General features: G+C 44.1%; 1 protein-coding gene across 2 annotated transcripts in view; it reads right to left on the bottom strand.

Moving 5' to 3' along the window:
- Window positions 1–4,738: 4,738 nt before the first annotated feature.
- map3k21 (mitogen-activated protein kinase kinase kinase 21) overlaps window positions 4,739–27,989 on the bottom strand; it is a 93,316-nt gene continuing 70,065 nt past the window's right edge. Inside the window, exons 3-11 of one of the 2 annotated variants that reach the window (XM_078229464.1) lie at window positions 25,392–25,540; window positions 23,631–23,806; window positions 19,325–19,565; window positions 17,438–17,560; window positions 14,850–14,972; window positions 12,738–12,891; window positions 9,748–9,848; window positions 8,249–9,028; window positions 4,739–7,229 (exon numbers count right to left, since the gene is read on the bottom strand). In XM_078229464.1, the coding sequence (XP_078085590.1) occupies window positions 6,793–7,229; window positions 8,249–9,028; window positions 9,748–9,848; window positions 12,738–12,891; window positions 14,850–14,972; window positions 17,438–17,560; window positions 19,325–19,565; window positions 23,631–23,806; window positions 25,392–25,540 (2,284 nt within the window). In that variant the 3' untranslated portion in view covers window positions 4,739–6,792. The remainder of the gene's footprint in view (window positions 7,230–8,248; window positions 9,029–9,747; window positions 9,849–12,737; window positions 12,892–14,849; window positions 14,973–17,437; window positions 17,561–19,324; window positions 19,566–23,630; window positions 23,807–25,391; window positions 25,541–27,989) is intronic. The other variant, XM_078229465.1, reaches the window with a different exon arrangement.

The following is a 27,989-nucleotide window of genomic DNA, read 5'->3' as shown; positions in this document are numbered from 1 at the left end:
ATAACACCAGGTTAAAGTCCAACAGGTTTATTTGGAATCGTGAGTTTTCGGAGCGCAGACTCACCTGATGAAGGAGCAGCGCTCCGAAAGCTCGTGATTCCAAATAAACCTGTTGGACTTTAACCTGGTGTTGAGACTTCTGATTATACTGGAATTAGACTTTCTCTATCCCAACTTTTTGACACATCAAAGGGATATTGCAATCAAGTAGAATTTTCACTGACTGGTAGCAGGAGACTGTGGGAATTCCTTTGTGTTTGGCTATACAATTACTGGTCAGTGGCCACACTAAAACCTTCCTGCACTTCACATACCCCACAAGCATCAAATAATCATCATCAGACTTAAATACTGAACAAGGACTCGGCTGAAGGACACGGTTGCTGACAATAGATTTTAATTGAGGATGGCGGGATAGACTGGACTAATGTCTTGATTAGATTTAGATTTAAAGGGAAATGAAATGTAATGACAAAGTAGTTTCTTCCCTTCAGCTCATGTAGGCACCAACTCCTCCTGACACAAGCTCTGTGGCTACAAGCTGCCCTCTAGTGTCTTGTATGTGAGAGGTTTTCGATACACAGAGCATGATTGCCAAGTCCGATTGCAGGAAAGGTATCGGGGCACGGCAGGGAAATTCCCCAATGGATTTAAATAGAAATGCAAACTGCATGCAAATGAAAATAATACTTTCTTTAATTTTTCTCCTTACCAAGGAAGAAAATTTATAATGGACGGCACCCATCTGTTTAGTGTGTCATTTACATCGTGCCAGATTCAAAGAAATAACATTAAGTGATTTTAACTTCTGTGTTCCCCCTTCAATGTTAAAATGAGAACTGTGAGATTCAAGAGCATGACAAAAGCATCTTTCCACCCAAAGGGTCGTGCAAATGTGGAACAGCCTCTCTCAAAAGGCTTTGGACACGGGGACCAAGTCAACACTGAGATGGATCAATTTTTGAGTATTTTATGTGGATGAGTTGAGGTACAATCAGCCATCATCTAGCTAAATGGTGGAAGTACGCGAGGGGCAGGATGGCCCACTCCTAGTTCCCATGTTCCGACCACGGATAGCCTGCATCATGAGTTAGAGAGATTTCATTTCACCCAAAGTAAACAATGACACTAACCAGTGATCAAGACTTGTTCAGGATAAACTGTCCAATGGAATTGTTCTCTGCAATTTTTGTCATCGATACAATTACGAAATCGACAATGATTTTTTTAAATAAAAAAGAGCTTTTATAATCAGAACAATATGTTTAGAAGAGGGAAACACATGGGCTATACACGTACTCTGATGCTGAGCTTCTCAAAAAGGACTCCTGCTTGCCTTTGTTGGGATTCAGCATGGACCAAGCCCGCTTGGTAAAATATAAAACACGTTCTTATTTAATACCTAGGATTTTACATAAATATTATTCAAAGTCTCAAACTGCAGTAAAAATACAACTAAACAATATATAAAGCAGCATCTTCAAGTGAAAAGACCTTTGACAGATGGTTTTACAGAGTGGTAGAAATAGCTTCCTTATTTTACTGAAAAATCATAGAACAAATAAATTGTATGATTTGAGTAGCAAGAATCGGATTCAGTCTCTCTGAATGTACAGTAATTAATGCTTTTAAAAATAAAACTAAGATTGTATTTGAACAGAGGTAAAAGATGACAATACTCCAACAACCAGTTATTTTAAAAAAGCTTAGCTAGTTTTAAAATGCACAATAACACTGGCAAGGTGAATCTGTTGGGTTACATGTCAATGTCCCACTTTCTAAATTAAAATTTTGTACTCATTGGACAACTTTAAACAAGAAAATGACAAATTGAGAGATTGGGAAAACAACAACAAAAAAATCACCCTTAAGAAAATTAATCACCACTGGATCCTCTTGCTTTTCACTGATTATTACTGGCCACTGGTACACGATCAAAAGTTAAAACAGCAGATTCTTGCAAAAACAGGCACAGAGGTACAAACTTCTCACTGGGTTCCTTTATCATTTAACTTGTGAGCAACTGTAACCATTAAGGCCCATTTTAGATAGGGGGATCTCAAACAGAAACAGAAAATTCTGGAAAATCTCAGCAGGTCTGACAGCATCTATGGAGAGAGATTTTTTTAAAAAATTTGTTCATGGGATGTGGGCTTCACTGGCCGGGCCAGCATTTATTGCCCATTCCCTGAAGGCATTTAAGAGTCAACCACATTGCTGTGGGTCTGGAGTCACATGTAGGCCAGACCAGGTAAGGATGGCAGATTTCCTTCCCTCAAGGACACGAGTGAACCAGATGGGTTTTTACGACAATCGACAACAGTTTCATGGTCACCTTTAATTCCAGATTTTTATTGAATTCAAATTTCACCATCTGCTGTGGCAGGATTCGAACCCGGGTTCCAAGAGCATTACTAGTCCAGCGCCAATACCACTACACCACCGCTTCCCCTAATGGGTCATCCTGACTCAAAACGTTTGTTCTATTAACTTACTCAGTTCTGTTAACTTATTCACTTAATGGTAGGGCACTGGGGAGAGTTACAGAACAAAGATCTAGGGGTACATGTTCATAGCTCCTTGAAAGTGGAGTCACAGGTGGACAGAGTGGTGAAGGCGGCATTCGGCATGCTTGGTTTCATCGGTCAGAACATTGAATACAGGAGTTGGAATGTCTTGTTGAAGTTGTACAAGACATTGGTAAGGCCACATTTGGAATACTGTGTGCAATTCTAGTCACCCTATTATAGAAAGGATATTATTAAACTAGAAAGAGTGCAGAAAATATTTACTAGGATGCTACCGGGACTTGATGGATTGAGTTATAAGGAGAGGCTGAATAGACTGGGACGTTTTTCTCTGGAGCACAGAAGGCTGAGGGGTGATCTTATAGAGGTCTATAAAATAATGAGGGGCACAGATCAGTTAGATAGTCAATATCTTTTCCCAAAGATAGGGGAGTCTAAAACTAGAGGGCATAGGTTTAAGGTGAGATACACAAAAGTGTCCAGAGGGGCAATTTTTTCACACAAAGGGTGGAGTGTGTCTGGAACAAGCTGCCAGAGGTAGTAGTAGAGGCTGGTACAATTTTCTCTTTTAAAAGGCATTTAGATAGTTCCATGGGTATTGAGGGATATGGGCCAAATGCAGGCAATTGGGATTAGCTTAGGGGTTTAAAAAGGGCGGCATGAACAAGTTGGGCCGAAGGGCCTGTTTCCATGCTGTAAACCTTTATGACTATATTCTCTCTCCTCATGAAGGAGCAGCGCTCCGAAAGCTCGTGATTCCAAATAAACCTATTGGACTTTAACTTGGCGTTGAGAGACTTCTTTCTATTCTCTCTCCACAGATGCTGTCAGACCTGCTGAGATTTTTCAGCATTTTCTGTTTTTGTTTCAGATTCCAGCATCCGCAGCATTTTGCCTTTATTATCGGAGGAACTCGAAACCCACTGCTGCACTACCATCATTTCATTTTGGAAATATTCAAATGGCTGGCCAGATACCTCCACAACAGCCCAAGTAGAGATGCTCTTTACTGTACAATAAATGGAAATGATCCCCATGCGGTCAGCTGAAATTAAATAAAATGCTCTCCAGGGCAATCTGGAAGAAAAGGGAATTGGTGGAGTGCCAGTGGGGGGGGGGGGGGGAGATAGGTTTCTTTCTGATGGTGCTTAGAGCTACACACAGTCTCGTACTCTTGCACCAAGTAGAGCCTAAAACAAGCTGGCAGAATTAATCAACTCAGCACATCTACAGAGCGGTAAAAGGAGGCTAAAAGAAAATTAAGGTGAATCAGCAAATACGCATGGCTCCACTGGTTGTGTTGCTATGATGAAAAAATGTCTATTAGCTTATCAAATTCAGTAAAAATTCCAACAATAAAGGAAACATTAGTACCTGAAAAAGGAGGTCCCACAAACATTCATGATTTTATGCTTTTCAGATGAAGAAACAATAACGCAAGAAAATCCAGAGCCTAGCTACAGTTATTACTGAAAACTAAGGATGGGCTTGTGTTAGATGCTGTGGAATGTAATAATTTATACCTATAACCCAGCTCCTGGTAGTGCAAGTTAAACATCTACTGGAAAGAAGTGGAAATATCTTCAAGATGCGTTAATGGAGCAAGTTCACCATTTCGCATCACCATGTAAACTGTACAACTTTATGAGGAATTACTGCTTTAAGGAAAAGAACTTGGGAATGACAGTTGATTGTACTTTGAAGCATCTAGTTGGGGTGAAGTGACAATAAGGCAAACTGGGGCTCTGGGAGGCACCTGCAGAGCACTGGATTACAAGTCAAAACATGTTAAATACAGCCAGTCAAATTTATGATTGCCCGACATGAGATGGTGTGAAAGAAATCAGTGTTTGAACCGGCCAACAGACCTGTAAAAAATACATCTTCAGCATACAGGCTACATTTCACACACAAACTCATTTTTTCAAGGAGGCGTGTCACATATGTTGTGCACTAGCAGCAGAATATTTTACATATGCTATTTGTGCTTTATTTTCCAAGATAAGTCTGCTTCATGGACCACTGCAGCCCAGGCAGAATAGACTAGTGTAAGAAGATGGCAGATAAGCATAAACCGAAGGTGATCACACTCATCTGCAAACCTTTCACAAAAGCTTTCATAGCCTCCCATCACACCACCGTCCCTCCCATCCCACCGTCTCCCCCACCCCACCGTCTCCCCCACCCCACCCCACCAAAATTGAGGAAGCGCCGTAAAAACACCCAAATATTAACGAATTCCAGTGTTTCAGTGACTTTTACTGTGGTTTTCAAAAGGCAAAATTGAAATTTTAAAAATGGGTGTGGAGTTTTTTTTTATGACCCTATAATTAATATACATGATCTTAGCTATCATTTTCTGAGATTTAACTTCTAAAAACGGTGAGCCGTTAATCCCAGGCGCCATTAATTAAACGCTCGCCTTCTTAAATCTCTTCAGAAATAGTTACAGTTCTCCAAAATTATTCCAGGTCAAGACTTCAGATTGATCTAAGTAGCAATGTCTCAATATTTTAGTCCTTTCTGTATACTACAGGTTTTGTTGCACTTAACACTCAAAAGTATGTATTATTATAAAATATGTGCACTATTGCAACTAAACTTTACACAGAATCCCTTTTGTTGATTTACACAGTGCAAGTTACAGCTTTTATTTTCCCACCTTCACTTGTCCTCTCTTGACAGTGTCAACTCCCTCAATGAGGGTACAGCTCTATGCAACTACCCAAAGTGTCAGACTGTGTGTGTGAGCTAACAGTTAGCATCGGCAGATTGTTTCAACGCAAGGGCATGACTTTCTGGTGCACTTCCATCCTCACACTTAGTAGCAAAGGTCCGCTATGTAGTGACACCTGCAAAGCCAGGGATGCTACAGTCGATTGTAGCACTCCTAATTGTCACTGACGGGGATCAGTTAACTCAGTACAAATCAGCGAATAAACCTGGGACATCGTGGAGTTCTATGGTTCAGCAACAGGAGTGGGGGAAGAACATCACCAATTAATTTTATTTTAAAAGGCATTTGAAATATAGCTTTTTCATTAACCTTCAGTGTTCACGGAGCTTGGACATTATGCTGATCAAATGTGATGAAAACTTCAGCTTTTCAATGGAGTTTGCATAGCGACTACCACAAAAAATGGCATTTGAGAAGGTAACTTTTTTCCCTGGAGCGTAGAAGGCTGAGGGGTGACCTTATAGAGGTCTATAAAATAATGAGGGGCATAGACAAGGTAAATAGTCAATATCTTTTCCCAAAGGTAGGGGAGTCTAAAACTAGAGGGCATAGGTTTAAGGTGAGAGGGGAGAGATACAAAAGGGTCCAGAGGGGCAATTTTTTCACCCAGAGGGTGGGGAGTATCTGGTACAAGCTGCCAGAGGTAGTAGTGAGGCGGGTACAATTTTGTCTTTTAAAAAGAATTTAGATAGTTACATGGGTACGATGGGTATAGAGGGATATGGGCCAAACGTGGGCAATTGGGACTAGCTTAGTGGTTTAAAAAGAAAAAGGGCGGCATGGACAAGTTGGGCCGAAGGGCCTGTTTCCATGCTGTAAACCTCTATGACTCTATAACTCTGTGGAACAACAGTAAAAAGGATACTATCTTTCTGTTGGGAGAAATAAAAATCAAGGTTGTGAGCTGGAAGGGAACGTAATTTATACCAGCCAATTACACGTAGAGCGTTAACATTCTTGGACCACAGTAAAAGGAAATGCAAAAAAGACTAATCAAGTTCTTCATTCAGGCAAATGACCCAAAAATCCCAAGACTTGCAGTTTAAATATGGAATGGGCACACTATAATAACTCAGGTAAAATTTTGTTATGTTCAAAACATTCAAAGTGCAAAATACCAAGGGCTACACGCAGAACAGGTCCTTCCGTTCAACATGCAGTAGATTGATCTCGAGTTTGCGAGCAACAAAATGCACTTCCTTTCCCAAAATCGGAGCCAGAACTAGGTGCAAAATAAGACAGTCCTTCTGTACCAGTGACCCAAGATCAAATCCAGCTGGGATCCAGGATGTAAGGTTTGGGTGTTAATAAAGAGGGAAAAGTCGTGAGATGATATTCTTCATCTGTTTTGATCAGATGTGACCCCCGCGGGCCTACAGTAGAAAAGTGTCACACAAACGCCTAGAAAAAAAATTACATTCCATTCACATTTCTTTTTCCAAACAGGGTTCATTGCATTTATACATTTTTCACTCTCAAATTTGAAAAGGGAATGTTCGCGAGGTCCCGTCTCCAAGGCAGTGAGTGCTAAGACAAAAACTCTCTCGCCAGTTCAAAGCCACTTGGTCTGCTAGGCTTGGTTTCACTTCTGCAGAGGGGTACTGTGCCGTCCTGGCTTTGGCCTTCCATGTCCATGTCAAGTAGAGAGCAGGCACCAAAGGGCAAACTGGGTTGGCGCTCGGTAGTGAGAACTATGTCCAAACTAGGCACCGTGGCATCTCCCGAACCTTCCGAGGACTCATTTTGGCTGATTGACTGAGACATAAGTTGCCAGGGGTCTGTCCTGATTCGGGACAAAGAAGGCCGAGGCCTAGGCACCATGTCCCCAGATTTTGGTCTCTCGGGGGTCGCGTCCCTTTTTGGGGTTCTTCGTCTTGTCGATGCTGGATACATGGTTTTGGGATCTGGAAGACGTGGGAACTCTGATGACTCTCTACGTGGACTGGAGTCAGAAACTCCATTTGCTATGAGAAATATGAGAAAACAAATAATGGTTTCACAACCTTTTGAGAAAATGATTCTACATCCAAACATATTTGGATTGGATTTTTGTCCCCAGACCAAACTGGAACATAACCTGGTGTATAATACCCCAGAAATTAAAATCACACTACCCATTAAATAGGGCAACAAATCTGAAAAACCAGGGCCCAATAATCAAGACAGTATTTAAGAGCACCAAAGCATATCTCAGCCTCCTTCCAGGCAATGCAGTGGTACTCAATGTAATGCATGGATATTTCTGCCCACTTCCCCTTTGTGACTCAAGTGCTGTTTCATATTTCTCCGGCTTCTTTTCATTGCCTTGCTAGTAATGGTGGCTTTTAATTAATTCAATCTTATCCCTTCCCTTTTAGCGCTCTCTCGCAGATAAAGGCAAGGGTGTCTGCCTTGACAACTTTATCTTTTAAAGTTTTTAAAGAAGTTTATTAGTGTCACAAGTAGGCTTCCATTAACACTGCAATGAAGTTAGTGTGAAAATCCCCGAGACGCCACACTCTCACGCCTGTTCGGGTACACTGAGGGAGAATTTAGCATGGCCAATGCACCTAACCAGCACATCTTTTGGACTGTGGGAGGAAACCGGAGCACCCGGAGGAAACCCACGCAGACACGGGGAGAATGTGCAGACTCCGCACAGACAGTGACCCAAGCCGGGAATCGAACCCAGGTCCCTGGTGCTGTGAGGTAGCAGTGCCAACCACTGTGCCACCGTGCCACCCCTCAGGTTCCATTAAAGTAACAGAGTTCTACTGAAGCATGTATGAGGAGGATTTTGTGTCACTCCCAGTGGGACATGTACACTGGCCTCCAGTTGGTACGAGGCCTACAAGTGGTGTGATTGAGATCAGGTGCCGAGTGGGGAATTCCGAGTGTAAATCGACACCCTATCACTCACGGTTTCAGGAGCGTGGCCCCCCCCTCCCCAAGCAAGACATCTGGTCGGGAATGTGGCTTTTGACAAATAAAAAAAAAAACTTACTGGCTGGGCTTCCGTCCGACGGCAGCTGGCTGTGGTGGGTAACATTGTGATTAGCAGCTCCCTCTGCTGACAACGCACTGGATTCTTTCAGACGCACAAAAACCGGTGCGTCTGTGTCCGACAAAGGTGACTCATCCAGGTCCTTGTGCACCCCGTTTACAGAACCGTTTGAAGGATTGTCAGTCAAGAATGCTGGTCTGTGGACCACAGTGTCCGGAGTGAGGGGTGTATTAGAAACAGACGTATCCTCGCTGTCCGACCGCAGCAAGGACCTTGTGGAATTACATTTGGATATGGAAGACATTGACAAGAGGTTAACAGCGTGCGAGTTCAGTGAGGGAATGTTTGTCTCCTCCTTTCTGGAGACCGTCCTGTTTGGAGGACTTGTGCTTCTGCGGAACCTGCTGGTCCTCTGAAAGAGACCCTCCTTTTTCTTCTTCTCCTCTTTGACCTCAATTTCCTCCGAAACCTGCGATTTATTCACTTCCCGAATGTCAAACCCCAAGGCCACAGACGCAAGCAGCACAGCGCACCCATACAGTACCATATTGGTTTTCTTCCTCTGCGTCAATCGCTTCAGGCTGTTTGTGGGAGTGACCTGCGGAGTGCTGTTGGCTGAACTGACAGGGGTCACCTCCTCCTGGCTTTCACTGCCACCATCTCCCTCTCCCTGATGATCTTTACGAAGAGGTAGATCAATGTACACCTGATTAGGTAATTTGGACTGCTTTGGTCGGTTTTCATAGTCTTCAGCTGCTCGGGTCTGCTCAGAAGTGCTCCCTGTAGACAAGACAATTGGACAGTTCACTGCCACAGTCAATGCCTCTTAAATCCCAAGTTAAAGCAAGAGGGATCAACAATTAGCTTCCAGTTCTCAGGACACAAGGCTGCTACAACACTGGTCAGGGTGATCATCTGGAACATTCTCTTGAGAGAACTGCCCAAATTTGACATCAGCAATGAGTCTAAATCCATACATCCAAAGATGTGCGGGTTAGGTGCATCGGCCATGCTAAATTGCCCCTTTAGCGTGTCCCGGGATGTGTAGATTAGAAGGATTAGTGGGGTAAATATGTGGGGTTGTGGGGATAGGGCCTGGGTGGGATTGTTGTCAGTGCAGACTCATGGGGCCAAATGGCCTCCTTCTGCGCTGTAGGGATTCTATGATCCCCGCAGGGAACACAAAATAGGATAAAAATTAAACATTCCTTCACCTTAACTTTAGAACATTAAACTTTATTTGGACAGTATCACATGGCAGCCTAGGGGAGGTTCTTGATTTCAATTTAGCTGCCAGATTTCTACATTATAATAGTGACTACATTTCAAAGATTGGCTGTAAAGCACTTTGAGACGTCCACTGCTGGTGACAAGTGCTATGTAATATATAAAGTTTTTTAATTGCTACATCAATGGATGATAAATTTCCTTTACCAGCTCAGTGTAGCTGGTTAAACTGCATGGGGAATGTAAAACATTTAACAGGTAAAAATTCAAACCTTGGTCCGGAACGTTTGCAAAAACTGAGGTTAGAGGTAAAGTTGGACTCTTCAATAAACTTGTAGACCATGGATTGTTTCCATCTGACAACGGCCTTGTCCTAAAATTTAAAACAACAATTATTCTTTTTATCATCGTGTTCTACTTTTCTTCCCAATAGAGTCCCAGTATACACCATGAAGGAGAAGGTCGTACAGGCCCAGACCTGTTCTCACAGCCATGCACATGTGGGAGCAGTGGGGAGAGGATAAATTGAAGCCCAGGCTTGGGGCCTGTCACTTACCTGCAGAGAGAGACAAAGCAGGAGTCGATCTGAAAGAAAATGGGAGCACCGGAGAGGGGATAAATTGAGGTCCAGGCTTGGGGCCTATCAGTTATCCGCAGACAGAATCGGGAGCTGGGATGGATTTGAGGGGAATTGGGAGCTGTGAAAAGAGGATAAATTGAAACCCAGGCTTGGAGCCTATCACTTACCTACAGAGAGAGACAAAGCAGGGGCAGATCTGAAAGAAAATGGGAGCACCGGAGAGAGGATAAATTGAGGTCCAGGCTTGGGGCCTATCACTTAACTGCAGAGTGCACTGGATCTGATCACCAGACCACACTTGAGAGAGAAAGAAAAATCAAACTGTGACATGACAGAAATTGTACACCACAGTTGATTAGCTGGAGAGTTTTGTTTCCCTATCTCCAAATTCAATAAGATCATGGTTGATGTGGCTTTATCAAATATCTATCTAGCTCTGCCTTGAAAACATTCAAAGACTCTGCTTTCACTGCCTTTTGAGGAAAGGAGATCTCCCACAGCAAAATTCTCCCACAGGAGGAAACATCTACCCCGTCAAGACCCCACAGGATCTTGTATGTCTCAATCAAGTTGCCTCTGACTCTTCTAGACTGCAGCAAATAAAAGTCTTTCCCGTCCATTTTCCCCATATAAGACAACCTACCAATTCCTGGTATTACTTCCTGTATCTACCCTGTTAAAGTTTAAGTTTAAAGTTTATTTATTAGTGTCACAAGTAGGCTTACATTAACACTACAGTGAAGTTACTGTGAAAATCCTCTAGTCGCCACACTCCGGCGCCTGTTCAGGTACACTGAAGGAGAATTTAGCATGGCCAATGCACCTAACCAGCACGTCTTTCAGATTATGGGAGGAAACCGGAGCACCCGGAGGAAACCCACACAGACACGGGGAGATCGTGCAGACTCCACACAGTGACCCAAACCAGGAATCGAACCTGGGTCCCTGGCACTGAGAGGCAGCAGTGCTAACCACTGTGCCACCCTATGTTAAACCCAGTAAGAACTTTGTATGGGTTCAACGAGATCACCTCTCATTCTTCTAAACTCTGTAGAGTGTAGGCCCAGTTTACTCAGCCTCTCATCACAGGACAATCCTGCCACCCCAGGGATCAATCTGGTGAACCTTCACTGCACTACCTCTACAGCAAGTGTAGTCCTTCCTCGGGTAAGGAGACCAAAGCTGTACTCCAGGTGCAGTCTCATCGAGGCTCTACACAACTGCTTCTTTGCTCCTGTAAATAGCCTTCTCCTGTGCTGTAAACATTCTATGATTCTACATATCCTTTTCTGGGAAAACACATGGCACCATAAAGGAAAATTGTGTTCTCCAACGATGAACGCATTACTGGTTCACTTCAGAGTGAATTACATACAGGTTTGCAGGCATGAACATTGCTTTGCTCTCCCAGTTAATACAGTTCCACAGCATAACAGGGCCAAGGTAATCCATCTTGAATACCATTACAAGTTTTAAAGACATCCTCTCACCTGCCCATCCTTATCCCCCTGAAGGTGTTCCGCAGAGACTCTATGGTATCTAACTCAAGTGGTCATTCTCACATGAGCCAGACGTGACCCGGAGCAGGTGGATGTTGGGGGGGGGCATCACAGCCGAGCCTCGCTCAGTGCCAAATGTGGAACGCCAGCCAGAAATGGAATGGGAAATTTGCCTAATTTCTCTTTTTTTTTTAAAGGCAGGGTTGCTGACACCAAATTCAAAAAATAGAATCCTAGAATAATACAACTCAGCGGGAGGCTATCTGACTCACTAAGCTGACGCCAGCTCTTTTGTATAGCTATCCAATTAGTCCTAGGCTCCAGCTCCTTCCCCATCAAGCTGGCCTGTTATCAACACTTTACTGATCATCAGATAATTTAGTAAACCGGAGATCCAGCTTGGAGCTATCTCGCCAGCTCAATTACTGTCTTTGATCGGCCGAGGTGGCGCAAGGTTGGGTGGGGTGGGATATAGGTTGATTCCTGCTGCAAAGTGTGCGAATATCAGGCGCTGTCGATTCAGGCACAAGTGTGCTGCCCTCCACAGTCAATCTGGAAATAAAGCTAGCCTTAGTGATTGTGACAACTTATCATCGATTGTTGTAAAAATCCATCTGGTTTGATAATGTCCTTTAGGGAAGGAAATCTGCCGTCCTTCCCTGGTCTGGCCTACATGTGACTCCAGACCCACAGCAATGTGACTGACCCTTAACTGACCTCTGAAATGGCCCAGCAAGCCGCACAGTTCAAAGACAATTAGGGACAGGTAACAAACACTGGTCAAAGAATTGAACCCAACCATAATAGGGCGGCACGGTAGCACAGTGGTTAGCACTGCTGCTTCACAGCTCCAGGGACCTGGGTTCGATTCCCGGCTTGGGTCACTGTCTGTGTGGAGTTTGCACATTCTCCCCGTGAGCGTTGGTTTCCTCCGGGTGCTCCAGTTTCCTCCCACAGTCCAAAGATGTGCGGGTTAGGTTGATTGGCCATGCTAAAAATTGCCCTTAGTGTTCTGAGATGCACAGATTAGAGGGATTAGTGGGTAAATCTGTAGGGATATGGGGGTAGGGCTTGGGTGGGATTGTGGTCGGTGCAGACTCGATGGGCCGAATGGCCTCTTTCTGTCGGGTTTCTATGATAATACCCGTGACTGGGGAAGAAAGGTCCATTCACCCGCACTCACCTTTCCTCACAACTGGCTCGTTCCTTGGTTTGCATAGAACTAGGTCCCCAAGTCCGCCCCTTTTTTTTGCAAGCTTTCTGCACTTCTTCATCATAATCTTCCTGCCGGTAAATGGTGCTCTTACCCCAGGTTCTATTGCTCTCATCGAGGGTAACTATGCAAAACAGAGTGAGAATGTTAAATATGTTAGAAGAGTATGAAGAATGGAGTTAGCCCCTGAAGACTCACAGGAATTGTCAGGTAGATTTTAAACCAAATAACAAGCAAAAAAAAAGATCAAGAGAAAGCGAGGCGACACAGCAAGCAACAGATCATTAAGAGCACAAAATCTCAACAGAAAGCATCCTACAAGTTAAAGCATTTTGCTTCAATGATTGCCAAAAAGACCAAGAGCCAAGGAAGAGCAGCCAAAGTGTAGCAGCAAACCAAATGGTGACAGGAGCAGAACCCACTGACAAGGGGAAACGCTGGATCAACTGACAGATGTCTGCCCGCAGGGAGATCTAATCTTAAATGCACTGTTCAGTGGTGACTGCCTAGAGTCAGGCTGTCAAAATATAAAAGCATTCACTTCAAAAAGAAATGAAGTCAAGGATGAAGAAAGGTCAGTTCATTCAACCCATGCGTCTCGTATTAACTTTCAGCATGGTAGCTAATTGGACTTTGATTAACCCTGATGTTTTTCATCCCTATTAACCTGCTTGGTAGGTCATTTCAAACTTTCATCACTCTTCAAGGGGAGCTGGGAAAAGAGACGATCTATAATCTAAATCTATTAAATTAATCAGACCATGTGAAAGTATCACGGAGCAAACATGAGAGGAATTTAAATTCAAACTTTAGTCATTAATATTGACGGCATTTCATTTTGTTCAAATTTTCCTGTGTGTGTGCGTGCGTGTGCGTGCGTGTGCGTGCGTGCGTGTGCGTGCGTTTGTGTAGATAGTTCCTATCCACATTTAAATTCAGAATTGGATGTGTAGAGTAGGCTTAACGATCATCGATATTAACTTAACATAAGATAGTCAGCGATAGCAAGGCAGACAGGCTGATATCCAACAACTGGGTACAAGGGGAGGAAGGGAAAGCAGAGCTATCTAACATCTTAGAGAGCGGCACGGTGGCCACAGTGGCTAGCACTGCTGCCTCTTAGCGCCAGGGACCCAGGTCCGATTCCGGCCTTGGTCACCGTCTGTGTAGAGTTTGTACGTTCTCCCCGTGTCTGTATGGGTTTCCTCCGCATGCTCCGGTTTCCTCCCACAGTCCAAAGATGTGCAGGTTAGGTTGATTGGCCATGCTAAATTGACTCGGTCAGGAGGACTAGCAGGGTAAATGAGGGTTACAGGAATAGGGCCTGGGTAGGATTGTGGTCGGTTACAGTTTCGATGGGCCGAATGGCCTCCTTCTGTACTGTAGGGATTCTATGATTCAACATGTTAAACCATTTGTTTAAGCAGTGATCCTGCGCCCTGAAAGTCAATTAGCTCATTACAAGCTGACACCTTCAGACCGCACACTGAAGGGGACTGGCGGGGGGAGTGTGTAATCTAGCTTTCCTGTCAGAAATTCAGATATAAAAACGGGTTGACAAGTCACCCATTTTACATTAGCGATGGCCTAGTCGTATTATCGCTAGAATATTAATTCAGAAACTCAGCTAATGTTCTGGGGACCCAGGTTCGAATCCCACCACGGCAGATGGTGGAATTTGAACTCAATAAAAAATATCTGGAATTAAGAATCCAATGGTGACCATGAAACCATTATCGCAAAAACCTATCTGGTTCACTAATGTCCTTTAGGGAAGGAAATCTGCCATCCTTACCTGGTCTGGCCTACATGTGACTCCAGAGCCACAGCAATGCGGTTGACTCTCAACTGCCCTTGGGCATCTAAGAATGGGCAATAAATGCTGGCCGGCCAGCGACGCCCATGTCCCAGGAATGAATTTTAAAAAATGAAGTCAAAGTTATTCCCACTAAAGTGAATGCACAAACACATTATAGAACTGGAGGAATTGGCTTCATTGCTTTAGGATGGACACCACTGAACACTGCATTATGGAGTACAAAAGATGTATTGCTTCCTGATGATTTAACACAAAAGCCTTGCCTTTGGTCTTAGCCCTACTGAGGGGTTTGCTTGTACATTCACTTGCGATATCCACATCCTGTTGGTATACATATATGCTGTTGCGGTGGCCGCTGGAATTGGCAGCATCTGGTTTGGTGCTCACTGAGAAAAATAAACAAAATGGGGGAGGGTGGTGGAGGGGTGAAAGCTGTCCGTTTTAGTTCAAGTACACTTGTTTTTGAAGCTCTGTACAGAAGGCAATTTACAATAACTCGGAGTGGAAACAATACAGCACTGGGGAGATGGAGGTCTAATAGCAATGTCACCGGACTAGCAATTCAGAGCCTCAGACTAATGCTCAGGGATCATGGGTTCAAAACCCACCATGGCAGCTGGTGGAATTGAAATTCAGTTACTAAATCAGGAATATAAAGCTAGCCTCAGTAATGGTGACTATAAAAGGTATAAGAATCCTCGTGGTACATAATATTCTCCACTTGCCTGGATGAGTGCAGGTCCAACAACACTCAAGGAGCTTGACACCATCCAGGACAAAGCAGCCAATCCGCCGGTACTACCCCAGAATCCAATGAATTTTGATAAATAACCACTAACGCATCCGCTATTACCTCTGACATTTCTTTCAGTACCCTGGGATGCATTCCATCCGGGCCTGGGGACTTGTCCACCTTCAGTCCCGTTAGTCTACCAAGCACTGCCTCCCTGGTAACATTAATTGTATTGAGTACCTCTCCTCCTACCAACCCTCTATCGTTAATATTCGGTAAACTATTTGGTCTTCCACCGTGAAGACCGACACAAAAAACTTATTTAAAGTTTCAGCCATTTCCTCACTTCCCACTATTAAATCCCCCCTCTCGTCCTCCAAGGGTCCAACATTCACTCTTGCCACTCTATTCCTTTTTATATATTTGTAAAAGCATTTACTATCATTTTTTATATTTAGAACTAGCTGAGCTTCATAACCTATCTTTCCTTTCTTTATCGCTTTCTTAGTCGTTCTTTGTTGTTTCTTAAAGTTTTCTCAATCTTCCGATTCTCCACTATTTTTGGCCACTCTGTACGCATCGGTCTTTAATTTAATACTCTCCTTAATTTCCTTCGTTATCCACGGCTGGTTATCCCTTTTCTTACAGTCCTTCCTTATCACCCGAATATATTGTTGCTGAGTACTGAAAAGGATCTCCTTAAAAATCCTCCACTGTTCCTCAGCTGTCCTACCTACCAGTCTGCTCTCCCAGTCCACCGTAGCCAATTCAGCCCTCATCCTATCGTACTTTCCTCTGTTCAAACAGAGGACACTGGTATGGGACCCTACTTTCTCCTCTTCCATTTGTATCAGAAATTCGACCATATTGTGATCACTTGACCCAAGAGGGTCCTTCACAAGAACATCCTTAATTCTACTTACCTCGTTACACATTACCAGATCTAAGATAACTCGTTCCCTCGTCGGAGGAAAGACAAAGTGAGGGAGGCGATGGCCTAGTGGTATTATCACTAGACTATTAATTCAGAAACTCAGCTAATGTTCTGGGGACCCGGTTTCGAATCCCACCACGCAGATGGTGGAATTTGAACTCAATAAAAAATATCTGGAATTAAGAATCTACAGGTGACCATTAAACGATTGTCAGAAAAACCCCATCTGGTTCACTAATGTCCTTTAGGGAAGGAAATCTGCCGTCCTTACCTGGTCTGACCTACATGTGATTCCAGAGCCACAGCAATGTGGTTGACTCTCGACTGCCCTCGGACAACGAGGCATGGGCAATAAATGCTGGCCAGCCAGCGACACCCATGTCCCACAGAATGAATGTGTTTATTTCTATGTCTACCACTTAGAAACACTGCATCTGTCAACGACTTGCAAGAACGCAGTAAAGATACTATATTGCAACAATATTTGGTTTTAGATTCAAATATTCTTCCAATATGAATCAGTTTTGGTAAGGCCATGCACGGTTGAAAATGAGATGACAGCATAAACAGCCAATGAAAATTGTTAAGTTGTGAGAAAAGTTCAAACCTGTTGATGCCAAAACCAGAAGCTGCTTTCAAAAGGATTCCAACAGGATTTGCCAACCAGAGACCAACCAGAACTTGTTCAAGTCAAAGTTGGACTTGTGGTGAAAGAAAAGCAGGCGAAAATATTCAATAAAATTAAACTGGCACTGAAAAAAATGAAGGTCCATCACTAAATGGTACTAAAATTGTAAATGAGTTAACTGCACTATTTTAGGGGAATGGGTGGAACTTTTTTCCTAGGCCTACAACAAGACACAAAAAGCAAGAATAAGAAACTGCACAAAATATTCTACAAAGGCACACATTCTCTAAAAGTTATTTGGACACTGTGGGTGTACCTAAATCACATGGACTTCCACAAGGACAATTAGGAATGGGCGATAAATACTGGTCACGCCAGTGACATCCACATCCCATTGACAAAAAAAAAATCCTGCCACACAAATGCAGGAAAATTCCACCTGAAGGCTAAATAACCAAATAAAGAATCAGATTTCAATCACTGTTCTTTAATTGGTAAGCACTACAAAGCCATCGCCAAGCACGGGACTGAATCATGGAAAAAGCAACGCACTTACGCTGTATAGCTCTCAGCCGTGGGATGATGGTGGGGCTGCTTGGTGGACTATAGCTGCTGCCATTCAAGCTTTTCCGCTTGTCTAGAGTTGGAGAGGCTTGGACAGTGATCTTGTGCTGAAAATCTACCAATTTAAAATAATTGAAATGTCACAATGCACACTCAACGTGGTCCATCACAGTTAGAAGTCCGATTCACAGTATTACAAAGATGAAATGAATCAGGAACTGGAACAGCAATTTGATGACAGGATCAATCAATGTAGGAGATGTTTGATCAATCTTCTCAAACCCTTCAAAGAAATAACAGATTGATAAGGAAATGCTGTGGATGTGATTAATGAAATTATTAAGCTTAATTTCTAAAGGAATTGAATTGAACTGAATAGTAGGGAAGTAATGCTAAACTTGTATTGAACTTTGGTTAAACCATATGTACAAAGCGAGTGGAGCCAACGTTTCGAGTCTAGATGACCCTTCGTCAGAGCTCCGACAAAGGGTCATCTAGACTCGAAACATTGGCTCTATTCTCTCTCCACAGATGCTGTCAGACCTGCTGAGATTTTCCAGCACTTTTCTATTTTTGTCTCAGATTTCAGCATCCGTAGTACTTTGCGTTTATCGTATGTATAGAGAGTACTATGTGCAGTTCTAGCACGACACGTTGTAACAGGGTAGAGGCACTGGAAAGGGTGCAGAGAAGATTTATGGGGAAATACCTGAAATGTGTGGCAATGCATAATCAGGAAAGGATTGAGACTGGATCACTTTTTCTTTTGAAAAAGGCAGCTGAAGGGTGAACCCAATAGAGGTCTTTAAAACGATGAAAGGTTTTGATTGAGTGGTTAAAGTGAGAATGTTTCCTCTTATGGAGAAGATCATAACTAGAGACCATCCTTATATGATAGTCACCAAGAAATCCAACAGGGAATTCGGAAGAAATTTCTTTACCCCAGAGTGGTGAGAATGTGAAATTCGCTACCACAAGGCAAATAGCATCAGTACATTTCAGGGGAAGCTAGGCAAGCATATAATGGAGAAGGGAATAAAAGATTACAATGGCAGAGTTAGTTAAGGAGAAATGGGAGGAGGCTCAAATGGAGCATATACACCGACCAGGACTGGTTGGGCCGAATGGCCTATTTACTGTATATTCTATATGAGTACCTATATAAGGGGCAGCACAGTGGTTAGCACTGTTGCTTCACATCATCAGGGACCCAGGTTCGATTTCCGCTTGGGTCACTATCTGTGTGGAGTTTGCATGTTCTCCCCGTGCCTGCGTGGGTTTCCTCCGGGTGCTCTGGTTTCCTCCCACAGTCCAAAGATGTGCAGGTTAGGTGGATTGGCCATGGTAAATTGTCCCTTAGTGTCAGGAGGACTAGCTAGGGTAAATGCATGGGGTTATGGAGATAGGGTCTAGGTGGGATTGTGGTCGGTGCAGACTCAACGGGCCAAATAGCCTCCTACTGCACTGTAGGGATTCTAAGCAAATCAAGAGACTCAAGTTGAGGAAAACTAACATTGCTACCAGGACAGACGGTGAGAGGACCAAAAGCAAATGGAAGGCTAAAAGGACTGGAAAGGGGCTAGTAAGGCAGAAGTCGAGAGAGTGATAGCAGGTTACTTTGGGTGCTGGGGTATCACATACTGTCCTCACCCAACAGCCAAACAATTGTACTTTCCAGTGGGGATCACTAGATTGTGATCAGGATCAAACACATTCCACCCATAGTGAGATGCAACTCTGCACAGACCAGAAATTGGACCTCAATTTTTTTATTTGAGTATGTTTCTTAATATACCCTTGCATCAGTCTGAAACTTCAGCCTAGCATGAGGTGAGTATTCCCTGTTTGTACACCCAGACATCTTACCCAGACTCCATACCTGAAGGTAAACTGATTCGGTTTCCATCTTTTAGCTTTAGCCGGTTTTTCCTGAACTTGCCTTTTCTTTTCTTCACTTTTGGTTTCTCTTGATTCAGCTGAAAGATGAGAATGTTCAGCTCACGCTCCAGCACATCAATCTCCCGTTCAGCCAGCTGCTGCTCTCGACGCTTCAACAGCTCCTCGTGGGACTTCTGCTGCAGCTCCGCTCTCGTCAGCTCCTCCTCTCGTGATCGCAACTCCTAGGAAGCACAAGAGGACAAAGCTAAAGGGAACAGACCTCCAGGGCTGGCATTGGTTGCAACCAGATCTCAACAAAACAGTCAGTGAGAATGATCATTAAAATCCTCAATCCCACTTCTCAATTTGTAAGATGCGGTTGCATTTCTAATTTGCACTATGTACAACAGCTCAAATGTCATCATTTTCAGTTTCTATTCTATTCCATAAATCCATGCTAATTCGATGTCTTTAACTTAAATCAACACCCGAAGGTGCTTCACATAATAAAACAGATGCCCAGCCAAAGCAGATATTAGGAAGAATTATTATAAGTTTGGTTACAGATGCTTTTTATGTTGGGTCTCAAGAGAGGGGCGGCACAGTGGTTAGCACTGCTGCCTCACAGCGCCAGGGACCCTGGTTCGATTCTGGCCTCGGGTAACTGTCTGTGTGGAGTTTGCATGTTCTCCCCACATCTGCATGGGTTTCCTCCGGGTGCTCCGGTTTCCTCCCACTGTCCAAAGATGTGCAGGTTAGATGGATTGGACATGCTAAATTGCCCCCTAGTGGGATTAGCAGCATAAATACATGGGTTTACAGGGATAGGGCCTGGGTGGGATTGTGGTCGATGCAGACTCGGTGGGCCAAATGACCTCCTTCTGCACTGTAGGGAATCGGATTCTAGAAGAGGATAGTGAAGAAGTGGGGATGGCATTTCAGAATATGTGGAGCTTAAGGCACTTTCAACATGGGGTGAAAATAGTTATGATGTGGAGATGCCGGCGTTGGACTGGGGTGAACACAGTAATAAGTCTGACAACACCAGGTTAAAGTCCAACAGGTTTATTTGGTAGCAAATACCATAAGCTTTCGGAGCGCTGCTCCTTCGTCAGATGGAGTGGAAATCCGATGGACCAGCGCTCCGAAAGCTTATGGTATTTGCTACCAAATAAACCTGTTGGACTTTAACCTGGTGTTGTCAGACTTCTTACTGTGAAAATAGTTAGGCAGAGATGAACGAGAGATCAGAGTTGGAGGAGCAAGATTTCATGAGCGGATGCTAAGAACCCTGGAAGAACTTTCAGAGATAGAGTTGAGTCCATAAAGGGATTTATATTAAGGTGCGGATTTGAATCTGAGACATTGTCAGGGCACAGGGAGGACAGAATCCATAACTCGCAAATGTAACAATAGCCCAAGTGTTTGCAACATTTACAAGTTAAGTCACTGGACTTACTTAATATTAATAAACAAGAAATTGTACTAACACATTTCGTTTACAATACTCCTAATTCATTTCTCCAAATTTGTCCCACCAGTGACAAGACCTTTAGTCACCATTTGATTTCGCATTATACTTCCTCCAGACAAGACAATTTTGAAATATAACAAAACTAAGATGAAAGTGAAGCAAATAGTTACAGATTTGCTGCTGGTGGCTTTAATGAGTTCATAGCATCAAGCGATCTAGGTCCTAAATCTGGTGGTGAGTATTACAGAGTTCAGGAGAACCGAGTGAAGACTATGGGTGAGATTTTCCCTCCGGTGTGATCTTTCGGGTCAGCTGATGGCGCATTCCCCCCCGCTGCAGGTTTCCCGGCAGCGTGGGCTGGATTCAATTGTAAATCCCATTGGTAGCGATGGGACTGGAAGAGCTGCCCGCTGCCAGCCGGGGGTGGGGGGGGGAGGGGGGGAAATCCCACCGTTTATCTTCGTACAACTGCACTTTAATCAAATCAGTGACTTCAGATTTTCCAAACATCTCAGTCATTGTGAAATTAGATTCAGTCAATCTCAAACGTTGACCTCATTAAAATTAACCACACACTTGGAAAGTTACCCAAAAAATCTGGACTAAATTTCACAGCATGTCATGTGGGTGACGGTCATTTCAGACCTCAGCAATGACTCGAGTGACAATGATACAGGACGGACAGCGAAAATAATGTTGTCAAATTTATTTGGCGCTATAGGGAGGCACGGTGGCACAGTGGTTAGCACTGCTGCCTCACAGCACCAGGGACCTGGGTTTGATTCCCGGCTCAGGTCACTGTCTGTGCGGAGTCTGCACGTTCTCCCCGTGTCTGCGTGGGTTTCCTCCGGGTGCTCCAGTTTCCTCCCACAGTCCGGAAGACATGCTGGTTAGGGGCATTGGCCGTGCTAAATTCTCCCTTAGTGTACCCGAACAGGCACCAGAGTGTGGCGACTAGTAACTTCATTGCAATGTTGATGTAAGCCTACTTGTAACACTAATAAATAAACTTTAAAACTAAGTCAAATTATACCGCCTTACATCGCTTTGCACTAGGAATTACTCTGCAGTGAAGCGACTGTGAAGCATTGAGTTGCAGAGTCCTGCCACGTTTGTATTTGGGACTTCTGCTGAATCCTCTCTTGTTCCCCATCTCCAAATTACAACCTGGTCTTCAAAGACAGGCCCCAGCAAGGGAGGATAGGAATTTTGTAACCACCCTGTTTATTTTTGAATTGGGTGTCGTGAACCATCGCCTTCAAAATAAGATGAACAGGATTCCAAGCATCAGGGTTTTTAGGACATAAGCCCTCAAATTGTTATTTATTTCTCATGCTATTAGAGGGCACCATTTTAACATTACAGGTTACGTCCTAGCAATGGCTTTCAGATTATACAGTCCACACTATAACCAGATATAGATTTCTTCCTACTTTACATGAAGTTTTTTAAAAAAGTTTATTTATTAGTGTCACAAGTAGGCTTACATTAACACTGCAATGAAGTTACTGTGAAAATGCCCTTGTCGCCACACTCGGGTACACTGAGGGAGAATTTAGCACGGCCAATGCACCTAACCAACGCATCTTTCGGACTGTGGGAGGAAACCGGAGCAGACATGGGCGGCATGGTAGCACAGTGGTTAGCACTGCTGCTTCACAGCTCCAGGGACCTGGGTTCGATTCCCAGCTTGGGTCACTGTCTGTGTGGAGTTTGCACATTCTCCTCGTGTCTGCGTGGGTTTCCTCCCACAGTCCAAAGATGTGCGGGTTAGGTTGATTGGCCATGCTAAATTTGCCCTTAGTGTCCTGAGATGCATATGTTAGAGGGATTAGTGGGTAAATATGTAGGGATATGGGGGTAGGGCCTGGGTGGGATTGTGGCCGGTGCAGACTCGATGGGCCGAATGGCCTCTTTCTGTGCTGTAGGGTTTCTACGATTCTAGAACGTGCAGATTCCGCACAGACAGTGACCCCAGCCGGGAATCAAATCCAGGTCCCTGGTGCTGAGAGGCAGCGGTGCTAACCACTGTGCCACCGTGCCATCCTAAATGATCAAAACTTCATTAGTGATCCTAGACACACTGTTCCAACACATCACAACTATAAGTAGGATAGTTCATGTACTCTGACAGCAAATACAACTGAGCTTCAGTGAATTTTTAAAAAATAAAAATTAAGCTTCACATATTTACGACAAGAGATGACTAAACGGTTAGTTTTTTTTTGCTGGTGCTGGTTGTGGAACAAGCGTTGGTCAGGACACCAGGAAAGCCACTTGCTCTTCTTAAACGGGGGTGTCTCGGAATGTCCATAATATCCATCTCAATGGAACAGGCAGAAAGTGCCTCAGACACTCATCTTAAGAACAGTATCTCGGGCACTACAATCAGTTTCTCTCAGCAGTTACTCTGGAACGTCAATCAAAGGGGCAGCACGGTGGCACAGTGGTGAGCACTGCTGCCCTCACAGCGCCAGGGACCCGGGTTCAGTTCCGGCCTCGGGTCACTGTCCATATGGAGTTTGCACGTTCTCCCCGTGTCTGTGTGGGTTTCTTCCCACAGTCCAAAGATGTGCGGGTTAGGTTGATTGGCCATGCTAAATTGAATCTTAGTGTCGGGGAGTAGCAGGGCAAATACATGAGATTATGGGAATAGGGCCTGGGTGGAATTGTGGTCGGTGCAGACTTGATGGGCCGAATGGCCTCCTTCTGGACTGTAGGGATTCTATGATTCTATTAAAGTACCTGTTCCAGTTCTGCCTAATGATTTACCATCTGGAGTTACACAATTTTAACACTACATTCAAAGTTGTAAAAAAAAAGACAGACTCACTTTTTCCTTTGTCCTCAATTCATTAAACATTTGCTGTATTTCCATTTTCCAATCATCTTGCATGGAGTGAAAGGACTCTTGGGGTAAATCAGTTATGACTGTTGCCTCGATAGCAGTGAGCTGCTCCAAAATGGTAGCGAAATTTGGACGGACGTGAGGATCCTGGTCCCAACATTCTGAAAGTTTCAACAGGATTATTAACACAAAAACTTTAACTTACTGGTTTCTGACCCTAAATTTTCTCCCCTTTTCTACTGAAAATATCCGTAAGAAGTCTCACAACACCAGGTTAAAGTCCCAACAGGTTTATTTGGAACCACGAGCTTTCAGAGCGCTGCTCCTTTCTCAGACACCTCATCTCCATCTTAAACAATAATCTTCCTATTCTTAAACTGTGTCTTCTGGTCAAATGGAAATATTCTCCCGGTATCTACCCTATCATGTCCTGTCAAGAAGAAAACAATCATAGAATCCATACAGCACAGAAGGAGACCATTCGGCCCATCAAGTCTACACCGACCACAATCCCATCCAGGCCCTATTCCCGTAACCTCACAAATTCATCCTGCGACACACGGCCAATCAACCCAACCTACACATCTTTGGAATGTGGGAGGAAACCGGAGCACCCGGAGGAAACCCACGCAGACACGAGGAGAATGTGCAAACAGATTGTGACCCGAGGCCAGAATTGAACCTGGGTTCCTGGTACTGTGAGGCAGTAGTGCTAACCACTGGGCCACCGTGCTGGAGATAAGAGGGTAAACTACTGCCACTGCTCATACAGAAAGGTTTCTACAGTTAAGGAAGACACAACATGAAAATGACACTGTAGACTTGTTACTTTAAAATGCAGCTTTTGACATTGGCTGCAGCTATGGCGTGTTGCTTTGGGAGTTACTGACTGGAGAAGTCCCTTATCGTGGGATTTACGGCCTTGCAGTCGCTTATGGAGTAGCCGTCAACAAATTAACCCTCTCTATTCCATCTACGTGTCCTGAACCGTTCACCAAACTTAGGGGCGGCACGGTAGCACAGTGGTTAGCACTGCTGCTTCACAGCTCCAGGGACCTGGGTTCGATTCCCGGCTTGGGTCACTGTCTGTGTGGAGTTTGCACATTCTCCTCGTGTCTGCGTGGGTTTCCTCCGGGTGCTCCGGTTTCCTCCCACAGTCCAAAGATGTGCGGGTTAGGTTGGTTGGCCAAGCTAAAATTGCCCTTAGTGTCCTGGGATGCGTAGGTTAGAGGGATTAGGGTGTAAATATGTAGGGATATGGGGGTAGAGCCTGGGTGGGATTGTGGTTGGTGCAGACTCGATGGGCCGAATGGCCTCTTTCTGCATGTAGGATTTCTAAGATTCTAAGATTTCTAAGACTTAATAAGTTGACTTAAAGCCGGTAGCAGAGCAGATTGGCTTATTTAGGGCCTACACTGAGTTACACAATACCAGGGCGACCACACAGCTGACCCAACCCTTCAGTCAAGGTGAATCTACTGAGCTCTGCTCCTTCTCACCTTCTGCAGTGACACAACACTGCATTCAAATCAGCTTGCTACGCGAATGCTTCAAATACATACTAATATTTTACGTAACGTGGATGTGAATTCCTCAGGTAAAATACACAGTATGGAGAAAAACTATACAGCCGGCCTTCACTCACGAATCAAAGTGACTGAGTTTAAATAATTCACAGGATGAAATGTTAGCTAAAAACAAGGTCTGTCCTTTTAAAAAGTTTGCTTTCCAAAACCTCTTCCTTACCTTCCATGAGTTTGGTGAACGGTTCAGGACACGTAGACGGAATAGGGAGCGTTAATTTGTTGACGGCTACTCCATAAGCGACTGCAAGGCCGTCAATCCCACGATAAGGGACTTCTCCAGTCAGTAACTCCCAAAGCAACACGCCATAGCTGCAGCCAAAGAAAGTGACACCAAACTTATTAAACAGTGACAGGAGGAACAGGAGGAGGCCATTCGACCCCAGAAGCTTGTCCTGGCACTCCATCAAATCGTGCCTAGCCAGTTGTTCAAGCTTATTTATCCACTGTGGCTCTGTACCCTGATCTAACAAAAAAAATCTATCAATCTTCGTCTTGATGCACAATCTTTTGGGAGAAGAAAGCTCTGGTGTACTACAACTTGTGTGAAAGAGTACATGCTGAATTCTCCCCAAACAGCTGAATTCTAATTTTAAACTACATGTCCCCTTGCTCAGGGTTTCCCCAGAGGAAAGTCTCTCTGCATCTACCTTGTCAAATCCTTTCAACATTTTATGTCCTTTGATTAGATTGCTTCAACCTTTTAAACCTCAGAGAGCATGAAGAACATTTACGTACCCATCCTTATAATTTAACCCTTTCAGCACAGCCCATTTTGGCAAATCTGAAAAGTCTTTTCAAAGCCAATATATAAAGTTTATTTATTAGTCACAAGTAGGCTTACACTAACACTGCAATAAAGTTACTGTGAAAATCGCCTAGTCGCCACATTCCGGCGCCTGTTCGGGTACACTGAGGGAGAATTTAGCACGGCCAATGCACCTAATCAGCACATCTTTGGACTGTGGGAGGAAACCGGAGCACGCAGAGGAAATCCACGCAGACACGGGGAGAATGTGCAACTCCACACAGACAGTGACCTGAGGCCGGACTTGAACCCAGGTCCCTGGCGCTGTGAGGCAGCAGTGCTAACCACTGTGCTACCGTGCCACCCCAGACATCTTGCCCATGCGGAACACAAAACTGAACACAGCACCTCCGGGTTAGACTTTGCCAAGGCTCTTTTCCAAATAAAGCACCAGCAAATCAAGGCAATGTTCCGTTAAGCTTTCCAGTGACCTTTGGTACCTGTGCACTAACTTTTAGTGATGTGTGTATTAGGACATGTAAGGTTCTTTGGTCCACTACAGCTCCAGGTTTCTCACCATTGGGGAAATAGTCTAATTTGTGTCTCATAGCCAAAATGGAAGGCTTCACACTTTTTCATGAGACTTGCTGCCATAGTTTTTCCCAGTTGCTTAGTTTATGTCCCTTTCTAACATCGCACTCCCATCTACAAACCTTACTGTGTCTCCTGTTACAGTCAATCTTCGATTGGATAAATTACTCTCAACTGGACACAACTCAATGATCCAGTTAAATTGATCTAATCTGCAGCTTCAGTTTCTGCACAAGAGGGAGCAAGAGTGTGCACCAGAGTGAATAAGAAAGAGAGTGAGAGAGATAGAGAGAGAGAGAGAACGCAGCTGAGAAAGAAAGTGAGCAAGAAAGAGAAGAGAGTGAGCAAACCAGAGTGAGAGAGCGAATGCGAAAGTGAGAAAGACCATAAGATATAGGAGCAGAATTAGGCCATTTGGCCCATCGAGTCTGCTCCGCCATTCAATCATGGCTGATATGCTTCTCATCCCCATTCTCCTGCCTTCTCCCCATGACCCTTGATCCCGTTATTGATCAAGAACCTATCTATCTGTCTTAAAGACACTCAATGACCTGGCCTCCACAGCCCTGTGTGGCAATGAATTCCACAGATTCACCACCCTCTGGTTGAAGAAATTCTCATCTTAGTTTTAAAGGAGCGTCCCTTCACTCTGAGGTCGTGCCCTCGAGTTCTAGTCTCTCCCACTAGTGGAAACATCCTCTCCACGTCCACTCTATCTAGGCCTCTCAGTATTCTGTAAGTTTCAATTAGATCCCCCCTCATCCCTCTAAATTCCATCGAGTATAGACCCAGACTCCTCAACCGCTCCTCATATGACAAACCCTTCATTCCTGGGGTCATTCTTGTGAACCTCCTCTGGACCCCATAGAAAGAAAGGGAAGAGATGCAGGGAAAATGGGTGAATGGGAAAGTGAAGGTACCATGCTTAACTATATTCAAGGCTAAGTTAAACAGGGGAACTGAGGGTTATGGGCGAAGACAGGAAGGTGGAATTAAGGCCACAATCAAATCAGACAAACTTTCTGAATCACAGAGTTGGCTCAATGGGCCAAATAGAGTAATAGAGTCACAGAGGTTTACAGCATGGAAACAGGCCCTTCGGCCCACCTTGCCCATGCCATCCTTTTTTTTAAACCCTTAAGCTAGTCCAATTGCCCGCATGTAGTCCATATCCCTCTATACCCATCTTACCCATGTAACTGTCTAAACGCTTTTTAAAAGACAAAATTATACCCGCCTCTACTACTACCTCTGGCAGCTTGTTCCAGATACTCACCACCCTTTGTGTGAAAAAATTGCCCCTCTGGACACTTTTGTATCTTTCCCCTCTCACCTTAAAATGATCAACTGCTGTTCCTATTTCTTATCATTTTTTATTTATATTATTTCTTATGATCTATCAAAGCTGCACACTGGCCCAAA

This window comes from Mustelus asterias, chromosome 15 (assembly GCF_964213995.1).
Source record: "Mustelus asterias chromosome 15, sMusAst1.hap1.1, whole genome shotgun sequence".
In the NCBI taxonomy this organism is placed as follows: domain Eukaryota; kingdom Metazoa; phylum Chordata; class Chondrichthyes; order Carcharhiniformes; family Triakidae; genus Mustelus; species Mustelus asterias.
This window is presented reverse-complemented; position numbering and strand designations above follow the sequence as displayed.